The sequence below is a fragment of the Lonchura striata genome, chromosome Z (assembly GCF_046129695.1).
Source record: "Lonchura striata isolate bLonStr1 chromosome Z, bLonStr1.mat, whole genome shotgun sequence".
NCBI classification, from domain to species: Eukaryota; Metazoa; Chordata; class Aves; order Passeriformes; family Estrildidae; genus Lonchura; species Lonchura striata.
The window spans coordinates 38,547,294-38,566,922 of record NC_134642.1 but is presented as its reverse complement, the minus strand read 5'-3'; the positions used below and the strand labels follow the sequence as shown (position 1 = coordinate 38,566,922).

The 19,629-nt window shown below is 39.2% G+C and overlaps 1 protein-coding gene across 1 annotated transcript in view; it reads right to left on the bottom strand.

Annotated features, from left to right (window-relative positions):
- Positions 1-19,629, bottom strand: part of ADAMTS12 (ADAM metallopeptidase with thrombospondin type 1 motif 12) — a 142,226-nt gene that overhangs the window by 32,289 nt on the left and 90,308 nt on the right. The window contains exons 13-15 of the mRNA XM_077790462.1: positions 11,259-11,392; positions 3,969-4,098; positions 1,118-1,362 (exon numbers count right to left, since the gene is read on the bottom strand). Of these exons, the coding sequence (XP_077646588.1) occupies positions 1,118-1,362; positions 3,969-4,098; positions 11,259-11,392 (509 nt within the window). The remainder of the gene's footprint in view (positions 1-1,117; positions 1,363-3,968; positions 4,099-11,258; positions 11,393-19,629) is intronic.

Below are 19,629 nucleotides of genomic sequence, written 5' to 3'. Positions count from 1 at the left end.
GCTGTTGATTAAGAGCTATTGCTTATCTCCATTATTAATTATAATTTTACTACCTTCTGAAATAGCTGTTACAAAACAACCATTAAGTCAGAAAATTACAGATGCTATTCAGACAGTGCTTTATTATTATTTTCAGTGTTTCTGAATTAAGAAGAAAAAATCCAGCTGAGAAGGGGCACTCAAGAAATTCACCCAAGAGGTAGAAAGTAAACATCATCAAGGGAAAAAAATATTTAAGCCATGAACTTTTACTCTTCTTCCCAGTTGTACTAAAAGTGGAGTCTGAGCACTCATGAGTTTTGTCTTCTCACCAGATATTCAAAGCATGAAAGTGGTCTCCCATCACACCCCTAATACTTCTTTTGACTGCATGGTGGATACACATGCAGACAAGCCATGAGAGATACTTCCAAAGATCAATGGGCCACTTCCAAATTATTTTTTCAGAACTGATAGAAGCTGGTTATGTTTAAGTCAGAATCCATAAAGCAACATGAAAGAAACAAAAGAAATCAGCCTCTGTGGATGATAAATGTGTGAGTTTCACCTACCATAAGCAATTAACCCATCTGTGTAATGCTGTATGCTTTTCTTGCACTGCGTAAACTGTCACTGCTGCCAGCTGTCCCTAGCTCTCACTGTTCACTGCCTGACGTGAGCTCCCTTTTTGTGACAACTATTTTTTCATCTGGATCTGGTTCACATCACAGCCGTATGTTGGTCAAATTTGGTGCAAGAGATAAGAAAGTTTGGGCAAAAGACTGACCATCTACAGGCAACAGGATCCCCGTCCTAGTGGCAGTACAGGATTATACTAGCCCTTAACAAATATTGGAGTGCAATACACAACTTGTGTTCTTAGGCAGGATGAAAAACCCTCAAAAGCAAAGTGCTTATTTCTCTCCAAAAGTGCTCAACTGTTTTTTTTTTTTGTTGTTGTTTTTTTTTTTGGGTTTTTTTTGGGTTTTTTTTTGTTGGTTTTTTTTTTCAAGACAGCATATTAATAGAACTTTATATACCAATATACATATTTTTCCCAGCCCCACTTCCAGGGTCCCAGCACACTCTGCTGCCATGCATGCAAATGAGCAGGTTCTGCTCCTGATCTCTTGTTTACCTGAATCCATATTGATTCATTGGTGGGTCCTGGAGCAGTCAAATTTTCTAGATCCCCTGTTCTGTCATACTGAAATATTGTGCCAGCCACTTTGTATTCACCATTCCACTGGATGATAAAGCCTCCATTCAGGTAGTATTTTTCAGGATCTTTGCTTCGCATAGCAAGGAAATTTCCTGATTCTGTAACTTCCATGACTTTGATTCCCCTTGCACCTTTTGGAATTAGCCCAATATCAACATATCCTAAGAGACAAGAAAAATGTATGTAGGGGAACAACAGAAATGTCACTGCATTTTATTTATTTGTAAGATGATTAAAACAACAGCTTTGCTTGAAAAAATACACAAATGTGCTGTCACAAAGCTTGTATTTCAGTTTGTTAATAGCGTGACTTTCCAAGTCAGGGTTTCTAGTACCAGCTGGGGAGTAGTGTTTAGGCAATGCCAATGGCATTTAGAAGGAATGAGGAGGTGAATGACATTCAGAGCTGTGCCAGGGGAAATCTACTCCACACATGAGCATCAATATTTCCATAACCATACCCAAGGGCTCTGGCATACTGCCATCTGGAGAAATACCAGGGAGTTCCAACAAATTAACAGCCTGTTGTGGGAAAGGTTTTTTTTTCAATTTGCAAAGAACATTTCCATCTGCACCCAATGTACAGGTATGCACAGAATTCCATGAACCTTCTCTTAAGGCATTTAACTTCTCTGTGACTGTTTGCCTTACAACAACAATAACAAAATAATATTATTCAAATGCCTCAAATTATTATTATAAATTCAGCACATTTTGTAAACTACCAATATTCATAACAAAGTTCAAGGGCTCTTCATGGGTGGTTATCTGTTTAGAGATTTTTGGTCTGTGTGTTATGAAAGACCCAAAGCATCTAATTACAGAATTTTGTTCACATCACAGGCAATATGTGATGATTCTGTTCTTCTCACCTTACAGGAAGCTGCTGTAGTTGTTGCTACTAAATTGTAAAAATAGGAAGTTCACATAGATACTTGAACACAAACACAGGTAGCTTTCTTGCTATTGCCCCTAGCTGGGCTCTAGAAATTAGATGGATGGCATTGTTACAAGTTGGTGCACTAGGAGTGTGAGCTGCCTTTTGTGCTGGTTTACTTAAAGACTGGAACATGAGTTCCCCAGTTCTCATGACACCTTTCTGAGGTGATGAATTAAATTCTGAGAGTCACATCCTGTTCACCTTTTTTGTGAAATGAGCTTATCACCTTTGATTTATCTCACATGAGTGAGATAAACCACACTGGGCATGCTAAGCTATCTTCAGTACCAATGCTCTTCTCCTACCAGAACTATTTATATGCTGCACAACAACCTGCTGCTGTAAATAAGTGCCCAAGAGTCTTTAACATCTGATTTTCTTAGCAGCTCTTTCGTGGTGTAATAAATATTGGTTAAAACATCCTATGCTGCTTATGGTACAAAACAGAATCTGTCTACTTCAGCTCTTTCCTAATTGGATTGATAATATATAATTATATACATGGATTTCCAGTGATTGATGTTTAAGAAGGAGCATTTTCTGAATGTTACCTTTTGCAAGTCTCCTTGACTGACTGTGGAAATCCAAACATTTTTTCCTAAGTGAATCAGTTTTTTCTAAGTGAATGAAGTAAGAAAATCTGGAAGCTCACTGAATGACTTCTTTTATTCAGTAAATCAGTTGTCTAGGTCTACTGTAAGTAAACAAGTCTAATCATTTTCCCAAATGTTCTATTCATTCAGTCAAGAGATGACATGTTCTAAACACAGTGTGTGATTATGTAACTAAAGACTTGATTAGAAGACATACCTACAACCAGGACAAATTAACACAGCATAGAAAATCTTAATTATATCACATCCTGGTAGCTTGGCTTTGCAATGTTGGTGCCCTTTTACAGTAGGGTTGGGTTGATGTTCTGAGGATTCTTTTCTATTTAATTAGAATAACATTTGTTCAAAACACAAAACATAAAAACTATAAGACTTACAACACAATGTATATCCTTTCAAGATTTTGCATAGTTAATTTTGTCTGAATCACCTGATGCTGCTCATAAACCTTATTTTAAATGTATTGCAATTGTCTGGTAAGGGAAGTTACCATTTGCTCAGTGTATCATCTTCTTCCTTCTGCCTTTTCCTTGGCCCTCCCCACCAGCTAAATTACTTCCTGATTTCCCAGAGCCTCCTGCTGATTCCCAGTAAATATTATCTGATTTTGAAAGGAAAGTTAATCAGTGGCAAGCTTCTGAGCTTGTCACTCAACATAATAAATTTCTGTTTTAAAATTCTGTGAATAGTGTTTATGTAATTTTTTCTGGTTATGTGGTTCCATTTGATAAGGATCTAGAGATCCAAGATTCAATACGAGTCAAATTGTCAGCTGTCTTACCTACACACTGGGCTCATTAAATCCTGGAGTAACCTTACTGCAGGTGCTTCTGCACACCTGTGAAATGGCAACCCTCAGATGCTATTAAACCTTCCCTGTTTCATTAAAATTAAATCTACATACTCCTAAAACAGACATGAACAAATTAATGAAACCCTTGCTGTATGCACAGCTCTACAAGGACTGAAGAATTTGTTTCTCCTTTCCAAATTCAGTGAGGAAAGAGTAGTTTTATTCAGCATTGCAGATCAAATGATGACCAGATATGACTATGCAAAGAGCATGAATTTTTTTTCTGGCAGAAGCATGATTCACTGAAACACCCATTTACAATTTCCCACGTAGATGATCACTCAATTTTCAACGAGAAGCACTTTAATCATTTTTATGTAGAGAAAATACTTCACCAACGGAAGAATTTAAAGGAAGAACCCATATTACCAAATCCTTCACTTTGATTAAACATCCTCTTCACTGTATGACAAGTAGAGCCATCTCCCAGGCAAACTCCACACTGGTCTTCTGTTGCATTGGAATTTATCTCATAATCACAGCCAACAGCCTAGAAGAAAAACAGTGTCAGAATAAATGCAGCCTCCACAATGAATTACTGAGTTCTCATCTATCACTGCACTTCTGAGCAGGGGAGTAGTATATATCCTGTACAGTGTATTACACCAAGTTGAAAAACAAACTAACAAACAATAAGCATCTCCATGTCACAAAACATACAGTAGTGACCAGTCAGTTGAGACAGAAATGTGCCACCCAAATGGTATCATTATCGGGGACTGGGCACTACATTTAGGATTTCTGTCTGCTTTCTTATGTCATAGAGCTATTCACAGGTTCCTGGGAACACAATGCAGTAACAGAACTGAAAGCTCTGCCAGCTTTTTGTGGCCATCTCACAGCAAAGAACCTCTACTACAGTCAACACCCCTGACATGAAGAAACTTTTCAGCAGGCATCAATTACTCTCTCTAGGTTGCCAGCATAGGGGCATTGGTCCAGATACAATGGGTCAAGTGGGTCAAGTTCTAGTAAAAACTGATTTTCCAGTTTATGCTTGCTACAGGAAGAAAGGGAAAAATGTATTGATTCTGAGTTAGGAAAAAACCCAAAAATTCTGTGCTCTAATGTCTTTAAATTTCAATGGAATTTGCATTTGGTTTGGGGATGTTTTTTCTGCCTCTGTTCAAAAGCAAGCAAGATTGCAGAATACAGCATAAAGTCCAACACTTAGTGGTTGTTAATAGCATCTAAGATACCTGGAGGCCCATGATACAGATAAATAACCAGAAGTCTGGTAGTATGCCAAGGTTTTGTCTTGGTTTTTCAATGGAATTTGCATTTGGTTTGGGGATGTTTTTTCTGCCTCTGTTCAAAAGCAAGCAAGATTGCAGAATACAGCATAAAGTCCAACACTTAGTGGTTGTTAATAGCATCTAAGATACCTGGAGGCCCATGATACAGATAAATAACCAGAAGTCTGGTAGTATGCCAAGGTTTTGTCTTGGTTTGAGATAGGGGATACAGTATCATAAAGTCACCCCAAGACAGGTTTTCTCAGCTGATTTTTCTCAAAATAAGCTTTCAGGTGCTATACCTGCCAGCCTGTCTAACACCCTCTTGATATAAGAAAATCTCATATATAAACTTGTTTCGATGTTGATCTTATTTTACCTTGAGTACCTCAGCTACTGTATGTTTCTGCAAGATTCTGACAGGAAAATCCATCTGTTAGACTAACTGAAGCATACAGGCTCCTGCATTCTCTAGTATTCTTCTATAATTTTCAGCTTAAGAAACATGTAAACATTTGTCTAAGTCCCAAGGATTTAATGAACAATTAGAGAAACTGTGAGAAACAGAAGCAAGGAAATGCCTAAAAGTACAGATGGTGCCAAACTGCATCACTTAAAAGAAGATTAAAAAAAAAGATGCATCTGCGTCCATCACTTACTGCCAATTCATATCCAGCACCTTTCACCCCGACTCTGAAAAGTCACAGCTATGTCAAAAGGTTCTGCAACAGACTGAGCTTCTCCCTCCTTTCAGTAAAGGCCACTTTCAAAAAATTGAAGGTTTTGCAATGTCTTGCACACAGACACATCCTGGCCCCATGGACCACACTTAAGAGCAGAACAGATTACAGAGATAACAATAGCAAGGTGACTAACTTTCTGCCTCCAAGTATGTAGCTATTTGACCAGGGATGGATTTAATCAACTATTCAAAATACACAGACACCACTAACAGGATGTTTATCTTTCCGAGAGTTCAGAACTGTCTCTTCACCAGTTTATCTTCAACATTTCCTAATAATTTAGAGAGGCTGAAGTGTTGCTGTTTTCTCAGTGATGCATTCCACAGTACATCTACTGTACTATTAGTACATCTGCTAATCATCTGCAAACAGTGAAGTCATAGTTATCTGGACTATTATTAGACCAGAGAAATAATAAGACATGCTGGAGAGTCATAGAATTTGAAGTTTATTTTCTATACTATGCACATATATTCTTTAACAGAAAGATGGGGAAAGTCTGAAGATGGAACTCTTGTGCTTTGTGCTTTGCTGTTAGAAAATATGATTAGTGACTGCTGGGAGCTTGTATTTTGAACTTCTCTAAAAATTACTTGTCTTCAAATTGTATATTTTTTGCCAGATTATCATATTCATATTTTGGAAAAGGTTTCTGTCCTTCTTTATTTACTGTGCATTCTTGTTTGAGAGGCTGCACACAGAATTAATTTATCTAGTTCACACTGTCAATCAGATACTTTGAAATGAATATCACTGAGCATATTTCCCTTCCAAGTACTGTGTTATGTAAAAACCCCCAGCGGTTTAACTAATTAGCTCTGATTAGAACAGCTGCAGCCCTGGCTTTAACTGAGATGGCAGCAACAGAGTATCATCACTTCCCTGCCTCTGGGATTGGCAAATCAGTGCTTCTGCATGGGCTGTACTCCTCCATCAGCTCAGTCACAATCAGCTCAGATTTTTCCCACTTGACCATTTCCTTTAGCAACAGGTCTGTGGCATCAAAATAGGGCATCACTGTGATGTGAAGGGAATCCCTTTGTCCCTTCCAATCACAGCAGCAGTTTGTATTTCAGGGTTCTTCTGATATATGAAACAGTTTGTATCTGATCAGATATGAGCCTCATCTATACATGCAACATTCCTACATATTCCTGGGGTTTTGGAATACCCAAGAATGAGGCAGGGCAGACAATTTACTCTGCTGCAGTAAATAAAGCCTTTGCTTTATTCCCCAGCCCCAGGGTGCTGCTGGTGGTGTCATGACCTGCACATCTAACAGCAGGGCCTCATCTTACAAAGCCATTAAAAAACCTCACAAAGCAATATTCTCATGTGTCAGAATAAACAGCATTCATTTACTCCGGATACATTTCCATGAACTTCAATTTCCAGACCATGTTTTCTTTTATCACTCCACTGAATACCACATTATTTTTGCCATCCATTAGAATAATTTCAAGATGCTTCATTCTTCTTTTTACTTGCTTTCCTCATTATTCTTATTCTTGTGGATGCATTTGCTACGTTTTCTGAACATGACTCAAGCTTTCCAGAAGGTCAATATGACCCATTAATGTGCACTAGATGATACTAGATGTGCACTAGATGATCCAGAACTAGATGATACTTAATGTCCATTCCAACCTGAACTCTATGATGAATTTCTGACAAGCAGTTGCTAAAGGTGTTCTGGAGACTGATGCAGGTTATAAATCAGGAAAGAATGTTAGCAGCAATTAGGCTCTGATATTTTTACCTTGTGCACCGTTTGCCTGTGAACCACGCTGTGTTACAGGAACCACTGTGTGCCATGGCATGGGCAACACAACTTAGCATCCCTCCTTGCAGCCCTTTGCCATTGTCCACTCACCAAGAGCCTTTTTTAATGTATCTGAGATCAGCTTTGTTTCTGGTCACAGCACACAGTGCAGAGGCAGATGTACTGACCTGAAATGCCTGGCTGAATTACAGGAAGGAGAAACAATTTATTTCCTGCTGCTCAGGGACTAAAGGGAAAACAGACAGAGATATTGGCCTTTTTCCATTTCCAGAGGGAGAGGATTTTGTGTCAGACTGGCAGTGGGGGGCAGATACAAAAAGTCCTTGCTGTCACTGAAGGGTATGGCCTTGAAGGGCCATAATGCTTGAATATCCATTACGTGAATGCTATGTTGAACGTTAAGGTCGTCCCTCCTTTTGTATTCCCCACTAAGTCTCCAAATAAAGAAATCATGTTTACTTCATGCTGACATTAACATTGCCTTGAATGGAGAGAAATGTGTCCTGATGTCAATAATTTGTCTTGTAATTTGTCTATATGTGTCTGAATCAAATGTCCTGTTTGAATAGCAGTGTGAGGAGAAAGATGAACCATAGCGCAAAGCAGTAAAGTTACTGCATAAAAATCCAAGCTGTGTAATCTCTTATCAGCAAGAGAAAAAAAAGGTTCCTTCCCTACTACACAGCTGTGTAATTCTCCAGTACAATATCAATTCCCAAAGTCACAACTGTGAATTACCACAGATTTGCATGACTGAAGGTCACTTAGGCCTATCAAAATTCTGTGCAGGAGATGAACGCCTGCTAGAAACATCAGAGATGCCAGATCCTCCACCCTCACCATCTGCACACTTCAGTGCAATGAACATGTAAGCCTTCACTTTTAGATGATGTGATGGCTTGTACTTAATCAAAAATCCTAATTATCAGTGCTAAACAACCATACTCTGGTGGCAGTATCTTCATCAACACTGGGAGAACAACTGATTCATCTAGTAAGAATTAAGAATGCAGTTGGGATGTATAATTTAAGCACAGGAATATAGGCTATGTGCTTTAAAGATCTCCCAAATGAAAGGGGGAAAACCACAACTGAAAAATGAGTGCTAAGGCATACAGTAAAAAAAACCCTACTCATAGGATAGCTTGACGATTTGCGATTAAGTTACTGACAGATCTTGTCAGATTTCCTGACAGAATTCTTCTGTGTAAGGACAGTGTTGAAAGAGGACCCAGCTATTTTATAGGCCAGGCCTTCAAATGAGTTAAGAACTTCCGTTTGTCTTTGAATTGACAAGTTCTAAAGGAATACCACGCAAACAACACACCACTGTAAGCCTTCCTTGAGCACTGATGCACAGGAAGCACTTCCAAAAAATTAGGAGATATTGGATAAATTAAAAGGACCAATTGAAGTCTGTACCTACTTTTCACTTGAAGATGAACATTGTGGCTTTGTCAGGCCTGGAAAGCATCCAGTATACCTCAGCAGCTAAAATGAAGCATCTCAATCCACATTTACCCATCAAAGAAAGACCAGTTTCTCTGATTGTTCTGAACAATTAAAATCAGATGAATTTAGAAGATGAAATTCTTTATTGGATCTATCTTATTTTGACATACCCAGTAGGAAAACTCGGAACTTACTTGATAAAAAATAGCTACATGCCAATCACATGTGAGCAATTTAGACAGTGGATCTAATATCTTATTAATTTAATTCCTTTTCTCAATTTAAGACCAAAGTGAAGTGTTATTTTCATACTCAGAACAAATGTAAAGTGCCCTTGTGAGATACAGTTCTGAAAACCAGAACAGTGCTTTAACACTTGTGAATGTCTTTTCCATATCATTAGCAACATGTTGAAATCAAAGGACGACAATGATGTGTCAGACTAATTATATTAAAAGCATTTCCAGATTTATTCTCCAGGACCTGTAATGTATCTATTGTGTTTAGCTAGCTGGACTCAAATACTAGTAAATTAGACGAAGATATATGAAAAAGCTTCTCTTCCGATGTTGTGCTGGGTACCTATTTCAGATGAAAGCATGCTATCTTTCAATACTGTGAGCTATTTGGGTTACCTATTCATAATTTTGTCTCATTTTGCATGGCTATATTGTTCATTCTGTGATCCTGACTCCAAATTAATCTGTTTGCCAGGAGATGTGAAGCAGCTGTCACCATGTACAACGCTGACAGCACCTTGGAGGGAATTTTTCAGAAATTTTGGGTCCACAGAACTGTTAATGCTGAAGTGTATCTGAGCTCTACAAACTGCAATAAGATTAGCTTCTCTTCCACCTTTGATCTCCCAATTTGGATTAACTGAGTCTTGCTATCACTAAAAGAGGTATAAATCTGAACTGCCACAGGCAAGGTTTCAATACAGAAAGCATATGGAAAGTAAAATTAATCATAGTGATCCCAGTCCAGCTGGGCTGGAAATCAGAAAATGAATGTTTCACAAGGACAGCCTTTCTGAATTTGTAATTGGTCTCTTCCAAGTGAAGGTCAAAAGTACTGCTATGGTATGCAACATCTATTATATGTTTCAATATGCTAAAGATATGATTCATTCTGGCTTGAGCTGTTCAACGCCATAATAGTTCAAAGGCCCATCCTGGCTCTCAGCAAAGTTAAGCAGGATATCTACACTGTGAACTTGAGCAGGGTCTTGATAACTGCCTTTCAAAATTCAAGTGTTCCAAGGAAAGTTTAAAACACATCTTTTATTACTGGTCTCTGAGGCACTGTCATTTTAATAAAATAAGAAGTTTAAAAAGGATTTTAAACTTCTTTTAAAAATGTTTAAAAGGATTTAAAAAGTTTAAAAGGGGTGTACCAAACACCCTCTGTATTAAAAATGTGAAGTTTCCATCACTAGAAGTCTTTCAGAAAAGAATGTGGAAAATGACAAAAAAGGAATATAATTTGTAAAGGGATGAAACAGACAACTTCTTGAAGTCCCTTCAGCTTGCATTGTTATACAATTAAGTGGCTTGGGGCATACAATTTCCATACTGGATAAGCTAATTTAGTTTCCACAAGTCACCAAGTCCTGCTTTTGTTTCCAAAGATGCTAAAGTCAAAAAAGCTATTAGGCTTCATGGAAGTACAGGACAAACCCTCAATGTGAAGAAATAAACCACAGATGTAAATATATCCCCTACAAGAAAAGTACTCACTTTATTTATAAGGAAGTGACTAAAAGGATTGTGGAGGTTATAGAATCTACAGAGCACTCCTTCAAATGCCATACAGACACACACATCATCCTGGAAATCTGCTACCAACACATAAAATATGTAGAGACCATTATACTTATTCTTCAATGCAGAATAATATTGAGCCATATAACCTGTATTTGCCAATTATCTCATTGTATAACACTATTGAATTCAATGTTGTAAACAAAAATAATTTTTATTGCTCTCAACTGCAAAGTTTGATCATATTAAAGCTACACATATATGTACATACACATATATAAAGCTCAGAACAGCTACACATATATTATTAAATCACATTTTCATGAAAAACCCCCCAGACAGTGGTGACACCAATTACAAACCTAAAGCTATAATACTTTGTGAAAACCTGTAATCGGAAACAGATTTTCTTGAACTGGTCTTTTAAAATACTGGGGAATAAACAGAGGACTTAAAAGGCAACAAAAGTAATCAGCAGTCAGTCAAACAGACTCATTAAAAAGGGTGGAAATTACTCTTATGTCTACCTGGAAAGCATTTGCTATAAACTTGCTACAAAAATGTGATAAAATTGAGTATTTGGCCTTGATCCTACCAAAAAAATGGTTAAGCATTTTCCCATAACTTTTCCAAATTAAATTGTAAAGAAAGAAACATGCAAACATACCCAATACCTTACACATGCCATTAATACAGATATCCCGGCTGTGCCTTCCTTCAAAGCAAGGAGTGCCATCAGTGACTGCATCAAGCATCTTCTCTGAAAAATGGCCATCTACTGGGCGGCAGTGGAGCTCACAGGGGTTTGCTGAAAGGAAAACAAGAACACTCATTCAGACAACACACCAGAAGGACTCTGAAGTGCAATGCACAGAATCTTTGCTGAACCATTTGCTCATTTCCCTGCCATTTGCCAGAACCGGCAGAATTAGAAGAATTGAGCAGAGCCAGGGTGGCACAGGCCTGAGAAACATCATCTGTGGATTTTTGGGAAGCAGCTGGAGGCTGGTTCCCTCACACCTGCGTGCTCTCTGCCGCTGGTACATCAGCAGCCACTGCTGAGTGAGGCTGCAACAAGACCATCAGCTGTGATGGAGAAATGGATGGGAAACCAGCTATCACTAGAGAAGGGGTGGGACTGCACTGACAAGAAAGTTTTCCATCAGCTGGTTACTGAGTAATTTCAGAGGTAATTTAAACTTTTCATCACTGCTGTCAGCCTCTCTCAGACAGCAGCCAGACGCCTGTTTCTGATCTTACGTGTCATTCATCATTTTCATCTACCTGTTGGCACTTAAAAAATAATTTCAAACTTTTTTTTTTTGCTTGACAAATTATGAAACAGGGATAATATGCGACAGACTCAGGCTATTTTCAGACAGATGTCCCACAGAAGCAACAGGGAAGAGAAAAGCCGTACCAAGAGCAACAAGTGACCTCTGAAACAAGATTTTATGTGACGGATCAGGGCCTTAATCTATTCCATCTACAAAGTAAGAACAGCCAAACACCAACCTCCCTGTCTCACAGACAATGGCCTTTGTGAATAGGAAATCTTGAAACTGAGACATCAGTGAGAAAAAGGACACAGGTCTGATAAATAAATTGTGCATGGAAGATGAGTTAGAGCTGAAATTAGGGTCAAAGCAAGGACTGACATAATCCCTGCCTTTGTAACACTCTGAAAACTCTGCAGCAGAACCAGAACTATCTTCCTGAATTAAACATCATACACTATCATATTAACAAAGGACATCAACACAAGAATTATCTTCAGGTTTTGGTCTATTTAAAGACCCTAGTCTTGCCCAGCATTAAAGCCATTTGTTCATGCTCAGCAACCTGAAATGCTTTGCTGAGAAAAGCAGTGGACCTTAAACCCACCAGTCAGTAGTGACTTCAAGGCACCATTATTTAATAATTTTAAAACTATCTCCCTTTGTGCTGCAGAGGTGCTAATGCTGAGTGAGTTTTATCTTGTGCCTGACAGAGTTGAGACAAGCTGCTTCCTTGGTCTCAGAGGGATGCAGGGTAACTATAAGCCTTCCACATCCTGGTTGATGAATTTATTTTTATCTTTTCCACCATTATTATCTTTGTTTGTGCCATAGAAAGGACTGTGTTTAAAGAAGTTTTTGGTAATGAGAGTAATGCAATCCTATGAATAATGCAAATAAACTAATTAATTTTCAACAAAAGGATTTATCCTTTTGAAGGAGGAAAATTTGCTCTCATTACTCTGGTTTGTACAGCATAAACATTCACACAACACCACAGAGTGCACAGAGGTGCAACTCTTCCCCTCAAAGTTCTTGCAGATTAAGAACTGAATGTTGCAAAGCCTGGTACTGTGAATCTCATTTGTGTAAACAGAATACTGCAGAACTGGGAACACAAACAAATTTAAAAAAAAAAGAACAGTAAAGGAAATTCAAAACCTTAACGAAGGATTTCCCCCCCCTCTTGTCAGTAGAGCTAAAATGACATCTTAGGTCTATAACCAGTGTGAGCTTCTGGCTTCTCAAACAAAAATACCTTTGCAAAGTGCAACAGTGATGAGACCCAGTGCACATGCATGGACCGACCATGGTTATACAACCAGTGGAATTCCAGCTGATGTGAATTGTGTTCAATAATATCAGTGGAGGTGGAGCTAAAAAAATTTTTCAGGCAAGAATATAAAGTCTGCAATTATCACCAACTCTCAGCCCCTCTGTGAAAGCTGCAGCCATAACATCCACCAGTTGCTTTGATAAGAGATGTCATGGTAAGTGATACAAGTGATTTTAATTCTGTCTGCAGAATTCTTTTTATGGCAGTGTGATTGAAGTGATTACTTTAGTGCTCTAAATTTTGCTTCACCTTGCCTATTTTCTCAATGTAGCACTTTTCTATACAAAACACAATACATTTGTGACAAGGAGAATCATGCAATTCTAGGTACTCTATTACCTGCTCAGATAGACAGATTTTACAGAAAGCCATTTCAGCTTTTGCATTGTTTCTAATGAAATATGTCAAACAGAAATTTGATATCTGTAGCTCCTCATAGCTGTGTGTTGACAAAAGAAGCAATATTTTTTCAGAGATCACTGAACAAGAAGAAGCAGACAGTGCTGACATGCTTCTACCATAACTATGATGCTGCAAATCTGTAACTCAGAGTCAGATTTTAAAGAAAAATAACTCCCTTACTAAGTCAAAATAAAATGTAAAAAAGAAAACAACCATACAAACTTTCATACTTAAAAATGCTTTCTATGTATGAAGGCTTTCCTGCTTTTCCTGATTGTGTTAACTGATCTAAAATTAGATCCAACCTACAGTTTTTTAGTGTTTTTCATTCTTTATGTTTTTTATGAAGCCCCTCTGGAAATTGTAGAATATTTATTTCTCCACCCAAAACTCAATTCTATCCGATATTTATTTGATTTTTCATCTGCAGAAAGGCTGGTTAGGCCACTACTCAGGAAATTATACTAGCACTGTATTTGGCATTCACTATCTAAAATTATTTATTTATCTACCTCTCATTATTATTTACTACTGTTGAGCTCAGGGACCTTGGCTCTATTTTTCTAGGACTGTAAATAAACTGCATCAGAATCAGCCAATGACCTCCAAAATAGTATTTTAATATTATTTGCACAGAACAGATACGTAACATTTTAAACACAGAATAGATAAAAAATTCATACACAAGGAAAACAAATATGTTTCCTGAAATGGAATGTTTGCATTGAGTTCCACCTTATTTCTTTCTTCAGACCCAAAAATCTAAAAATATTAAACTCAGATTAATAGAAACACTTGGGTTGTTCAGAAGGAGCTCATTAAAGCAGCTGGTTCGGTTTCAGTTACTTCAGCAAATTCTATGAAATCATGATGATATTTTAACAAAAAGGCTGTCATCTTTGTAACTTTTAGGCCAAAATATACATAAATTCCTGCAAACCAGCATATGCATGAAATACTAGATCCAATCTGTGAGCATTCAGTAGTGACCATGTATCTCTACCAGCTCTGGGGTACAGATGCTAAACACTCCTTAAATGTTCCACTGAGTTGCTGGCATTTAACTCACTCCTTGTTTTCCCCTCTAAAGCAAAACTTGCTTTGCTCAATCTGTGTTCTTCAAATCACAGAATGATTTGGACTGGAAGAAATCTTAAGGATTATCCAACCCCCCTGCCAAGGGCAGTAACATCCATTAGACCACGGTGCCCAAAGCCCTGCCCAACTTGGTCTTGAAAAATTCCATGGATGGGGCAGCCTTTGCCAGTGCCTCACCACCCTCACTGTAAAGATTTTTCTTCCTTGTACCTAATCTAAACTTGCCCTCTATCAGTTTAAAGCTATTCCCTATGTCCTATCTCTACCAACCCTCATAAAAAGTAACTCTCAGTGACTTTCTGACTTCCATGCTGCTCTCCTGTCAACCTTCTTCAGTCTGGCTACATCCCTCTGCCAGTGCTTTGCTCCTAGCTGGACATAAGATTTTAGCTGAAGTGCCATCAATGCTCAGCAGCCCAGAAAAATTACAACCTGTTTTTTAACATGGTGTCCACATCTTACACCTGCTGCTGATTTGACCAGAGACATGATCAATTCCCTAATATATAGAAGATGTAATGGAATCCAAATCCACAGAGCTCCCTCAAGGGCTCAGTGACTTATCTGTAATTAGAATGAGACTGAAGAAGCAAATCAGCAAAGCTGAATAAAAGTCCTAAAATTTGGGCATGTGATATTTTCAGATTCACCAAGTGCTAACAGAACATGAAGATAAGTAGAAAGGAACATATTTCCTTCCCAGTTTAAATTTGTTTACCTTACAGCTGATTCCCATGAATTCACATGCAGGAGGGATCCAGCTTAATGTGACTAAGAAGGATGTGATTAATGTGCCTGTCAGAAGAAGATAACACTTCAATATCTTTCCCAACTTCACAAGGATGAAAAGAGGTAAGCCTCTTATCTTCAATCCCTCATCTCTGTGAGAACTCAGACTTGACTAAGGAAATCCCAGACAAATAAAATTAGAAAAGACAATTACCAAACAGACAAAATGGGGGAAAAAAATCTGAGATGAAGCTACTTATTACTTTAACCAAACATGGAATTCCAAAACGAAGTTTGATTTTGAAACAGGAACATTTCATCCTGTTAGCTCTGCCCCTGTGACTGTATCAGAACATATCTTATTTGATATACAGAAATATTCTGGAAGAAATATGAAATTTAAAACATCTTTAACCCCTATCTGACCATACACTAAATGATCCTGTCACTGATACAGAAAATAAAAGTAATTACATGATTTAATGTAGGACTTATAGATGGAAGTTAAGCCCTGAGAAGCTATCAGACTCATACAAATGGAATTTGTCAAATGGTATGGAAATAAATAAACATAGGGTCAGTTTGATGGAAAGAGAAGTGGATACATACTGAAGTCTGCCCAAAGTGTCAAAACAGGGGCCTGGGTCATGAGAAAAATTCAGAAAATATCCTGCTCAGGCTTCTGGATAGTTTATTACCCTTGAACATGGAGGTTTCCATCATTTTAAGATTCCCAGGGGTACTCTGATGATCCAGCTTGAACACATGGGTTTCTGAAGTCCAGAGAAATTCTGTAACAGGACTATGCAAGTCATTTGAACCAGAAAATTCTCAACTGAAACCTCAAACAACAAGAAACAGCAAGATATGACTTACTGCTTTTCTGTAAGACTGCTTGTTAAAGCTGGCTTTTTTATTAAATAATAAGCTATTCAAAAATGTCTTTTTTATCTTGTGAAGTTACAATTTACACAACATGAACGACTCTTTATTCGGTATGTGAAATTTGCTATAACTCAAGCTATGAAATTAAAGCCAGAGAGAGGAGGGAGAACTGTGACCATCCACAAAATCTATTCTTTTTTTTTTTCTAGTGGGATGAAGGAACGGAGAATGTCTAAAATGTCACAGAATATCTGGCTCAGGAATCCATTTCCTCAGCTAGACACTTCCACATAAAAACTGTATGTGGACTCAGAGCTTGGGAAAGCTTAATGACATTTTCTTTCCCCTTTATACCCCAAGTGCAGTATAAGAAGATCCAAAAAGCCTGATACTAAAACAAGAGCTGTAGTGAATTTGTGTGGCCAGGCTTTGGTAGCAGGTGTCCACAGGGGTAGCAGAAGCTGTTGTGCCACATCAGAGGTCCCCACATTTGGTCGCATTTTTGGAGACAGGCACACAACTGAACACACTGAAGGTCATGCTACAACAGACAAAGCTCATTGAGGGATGCCCCCTTTTATAGGGAGTTCAAAATTCCTGTGCTTGAACAACCACCAGTTCAAGGTTTCAACACTGTCCAGCTCACTGGCCAAAGATATGCCTGCATTCAGGATTGACTGGGACTGGCAGAGGTCCCCTGTTTGAATTCAAAACCAACTTATCACTGTCTTACCTAGGGGCTTGTTTACTTCTACTCTTTAATGAACTAAGCTAGCCAAATTAGTTTCTGTTGTGGCCAATTTTATCTGTGCAGCTTCAAACCAGCTGAAGCTGTCACAGTAGCTCTGTGAGAAGCTGCTAGAAGCTCCCCCCATGACTGACAGAGCCCACATCAGACAAATCCAAGATGGACCTTGTAAAGACCAAACCACCAGTACAGTGGCAGCACCTCTGGGATTATGTATTTAAGAAGGTGGGAAAAAAATCTGCAAAACTGCAGCTGGAAGAGAGGATACAAACATATGAGAGGAACAGCTCTGCAGACACAGGGTCAGTGAAGGAGGAGGGGCAGCAGCTGCTCCAGGAGCCAGAGCAGAGATTCCCCTGCAGCCCCTGGTGCAGCCCATGCTGAGGCAGCTGTGCCCCTGCAGCACAGGGAGGTGCAGGGGGAGCAGAGATCCACCTGCAGCCCTGGAGGAACCACACCAGAGCAGGTGGGTGCCTGAGGGGGCTGTGACCCCACGGGAAGCCCGTGCTGGAGCAGGGTCCTGGCAGCACCATGCACCAGGGATCCATGCTGGAGCAGCCTTTTCCTGAAGGACTGCAGGACTGTGGAAAGGATCCATGCAGCAGCAGTTCAGGAAGAACTGCAGGAAAGGACTTATGTAGGAGAAGTTCAAGGAATACTGTCTCTCATGACTATTCTACTCTGATTTATTTTCTAATATATCAAACGCATTTCCCCAAGTCCAGTCTGGCTTGCCTACAATGGTAACCAGCGAGTGATCGCTCCCTGCCCTTATCTCGACTCACAAGCCTTTTGTTACATTCTCTCTCCCCTATCCAGCTGAGGAAGGGAGCAACAAGGTAACTCTGGTGGACGCCTGGTGTCCAGACAGGATTAAACCACTACAAAAGACAACATGGTAACAGCATGCCGTGAAAAATCCTTGACACTGGATTGCACAAGTTAAGAGAGAAAGTAAGGGAACTGACAAAGGTTGGTGTATATATGGAGGACATTGTGAGTAAGTCTCCAGAGACCTGAAACATCAGCTCACTTTTGTGGGGGGTTTAAAAAGGCTGTTGGTTTGGTTTTGTTTAAAGTTTCTGTTTGTTTGGACACACACATGCAAGGAAGGCTCAAACTGCTGTGTCTCTCAGAGACAGCACTGTTTCATGACCTTATCTGCAGGTATTTTTCCCAGGACATCTTTAGCCACTGACAGGAGGTGAAAAAATATTTGAAACTGAGATGGAAGGAAAAGTCTCAGATGTATTTCAAGTAATACTGGCTGGCCAAAACTGGAATCAGTGTGAGCATGAGAGCCACCCACCCTCAGTCATACAATGATGTCAGATGAAGAATCAGCACAGGATTTGGGCAGCTCCCTGCTTATCTGAGTGTTACCAGGAGAGCCTGTCTATCTGAGGAAGCCAAATGTCAAATGTGAAAACATTAAGGGCCTCCAAGGTAATGGGAAAGACAGAAATCTATGCTGAAATTCTGGCTGCTGAGAAAATGGGTGAACACAGTCAAGTTTTCAAGCCACAGACAAAAATTACCTCCTTGGTATTTGAAGGATTTTGCAAATGATTTTCCAGATGAAATATGTCAGGCATTTTACATAGAGCTGGTCTGTCTGTACAATTCTGAACAGTTCTATTCGAAATACAGCATGGTCAGAGCACAGCTCTGCCTTCCAGTGTGCAGTAAGCATTTGACTCATGATTCTCAAAGTCCTTTAAAAACAGACCTTCTGTAAGAAATGCACATGCAGAACTACCTGCTCTGTTCCAGTGCCACAGACAGGACATGAACAGAATGAATGCTGTACCCTGCAGTAGCACACCCTGAGTAATAGAGGTATGGAATCCTAATTTCAATGACAGGCAACTGCTGAACATATTTTTGGGTTTGGTTTTGGCATAAATGCTAGGCTGTTAGCATTTGTCATGGCTTTCTGGATTTCTTTAAAAAAAAATCTCTATCAGCCATATTTGTTTTCATCAGAAATTTTACTTGAAGTCTGCCTGCTCTAGATTAGTCTTCAATGGTGTATTTGTTACATGAAATGGAAAGAGTAGCTGAAATTTAGGAAACCAATTCAGAACTGCCAATAACTGAAAAAAAAAATAACATGCTGAAAAATATTACTGGCAAATGAAACTGGAAGTTTAATCCTGATCTTCCCTATCCTGTCTTATTTTCTCATTAAAAAACACACTGCTACCAAGTTTGCTGCTGCTATGGAACTGTGGGGAGTGGCTGATCCACCTGAAAGTTTTGCTGCTTTCCGTGGGACCTTGAAAGGGGGGGAGAGTTGGCCAGGGAGAAACTTAAAAAAAGGGCAAGTGTAGGGTCCTGCTGGGGAGGAATAACCTCAAGCACAGACTGGGGTCTGACCTGCTGGAGAGCAGCTCTGCTGAGAAGGACCTGGAGTTTTAGTGGGTGACAGGTTGCCTATGAGCTGACAGTGTTCCCTGGCAGCCAGGAGGGCCAATGGGCTCCTGGGGTCCATCAGAAAGAGTCTGGCAGTTCTGAGTTCCTCAGTACAAGAAAAGCAAGGAGCTACTGGAGAGCATCCAGTAGAGGCC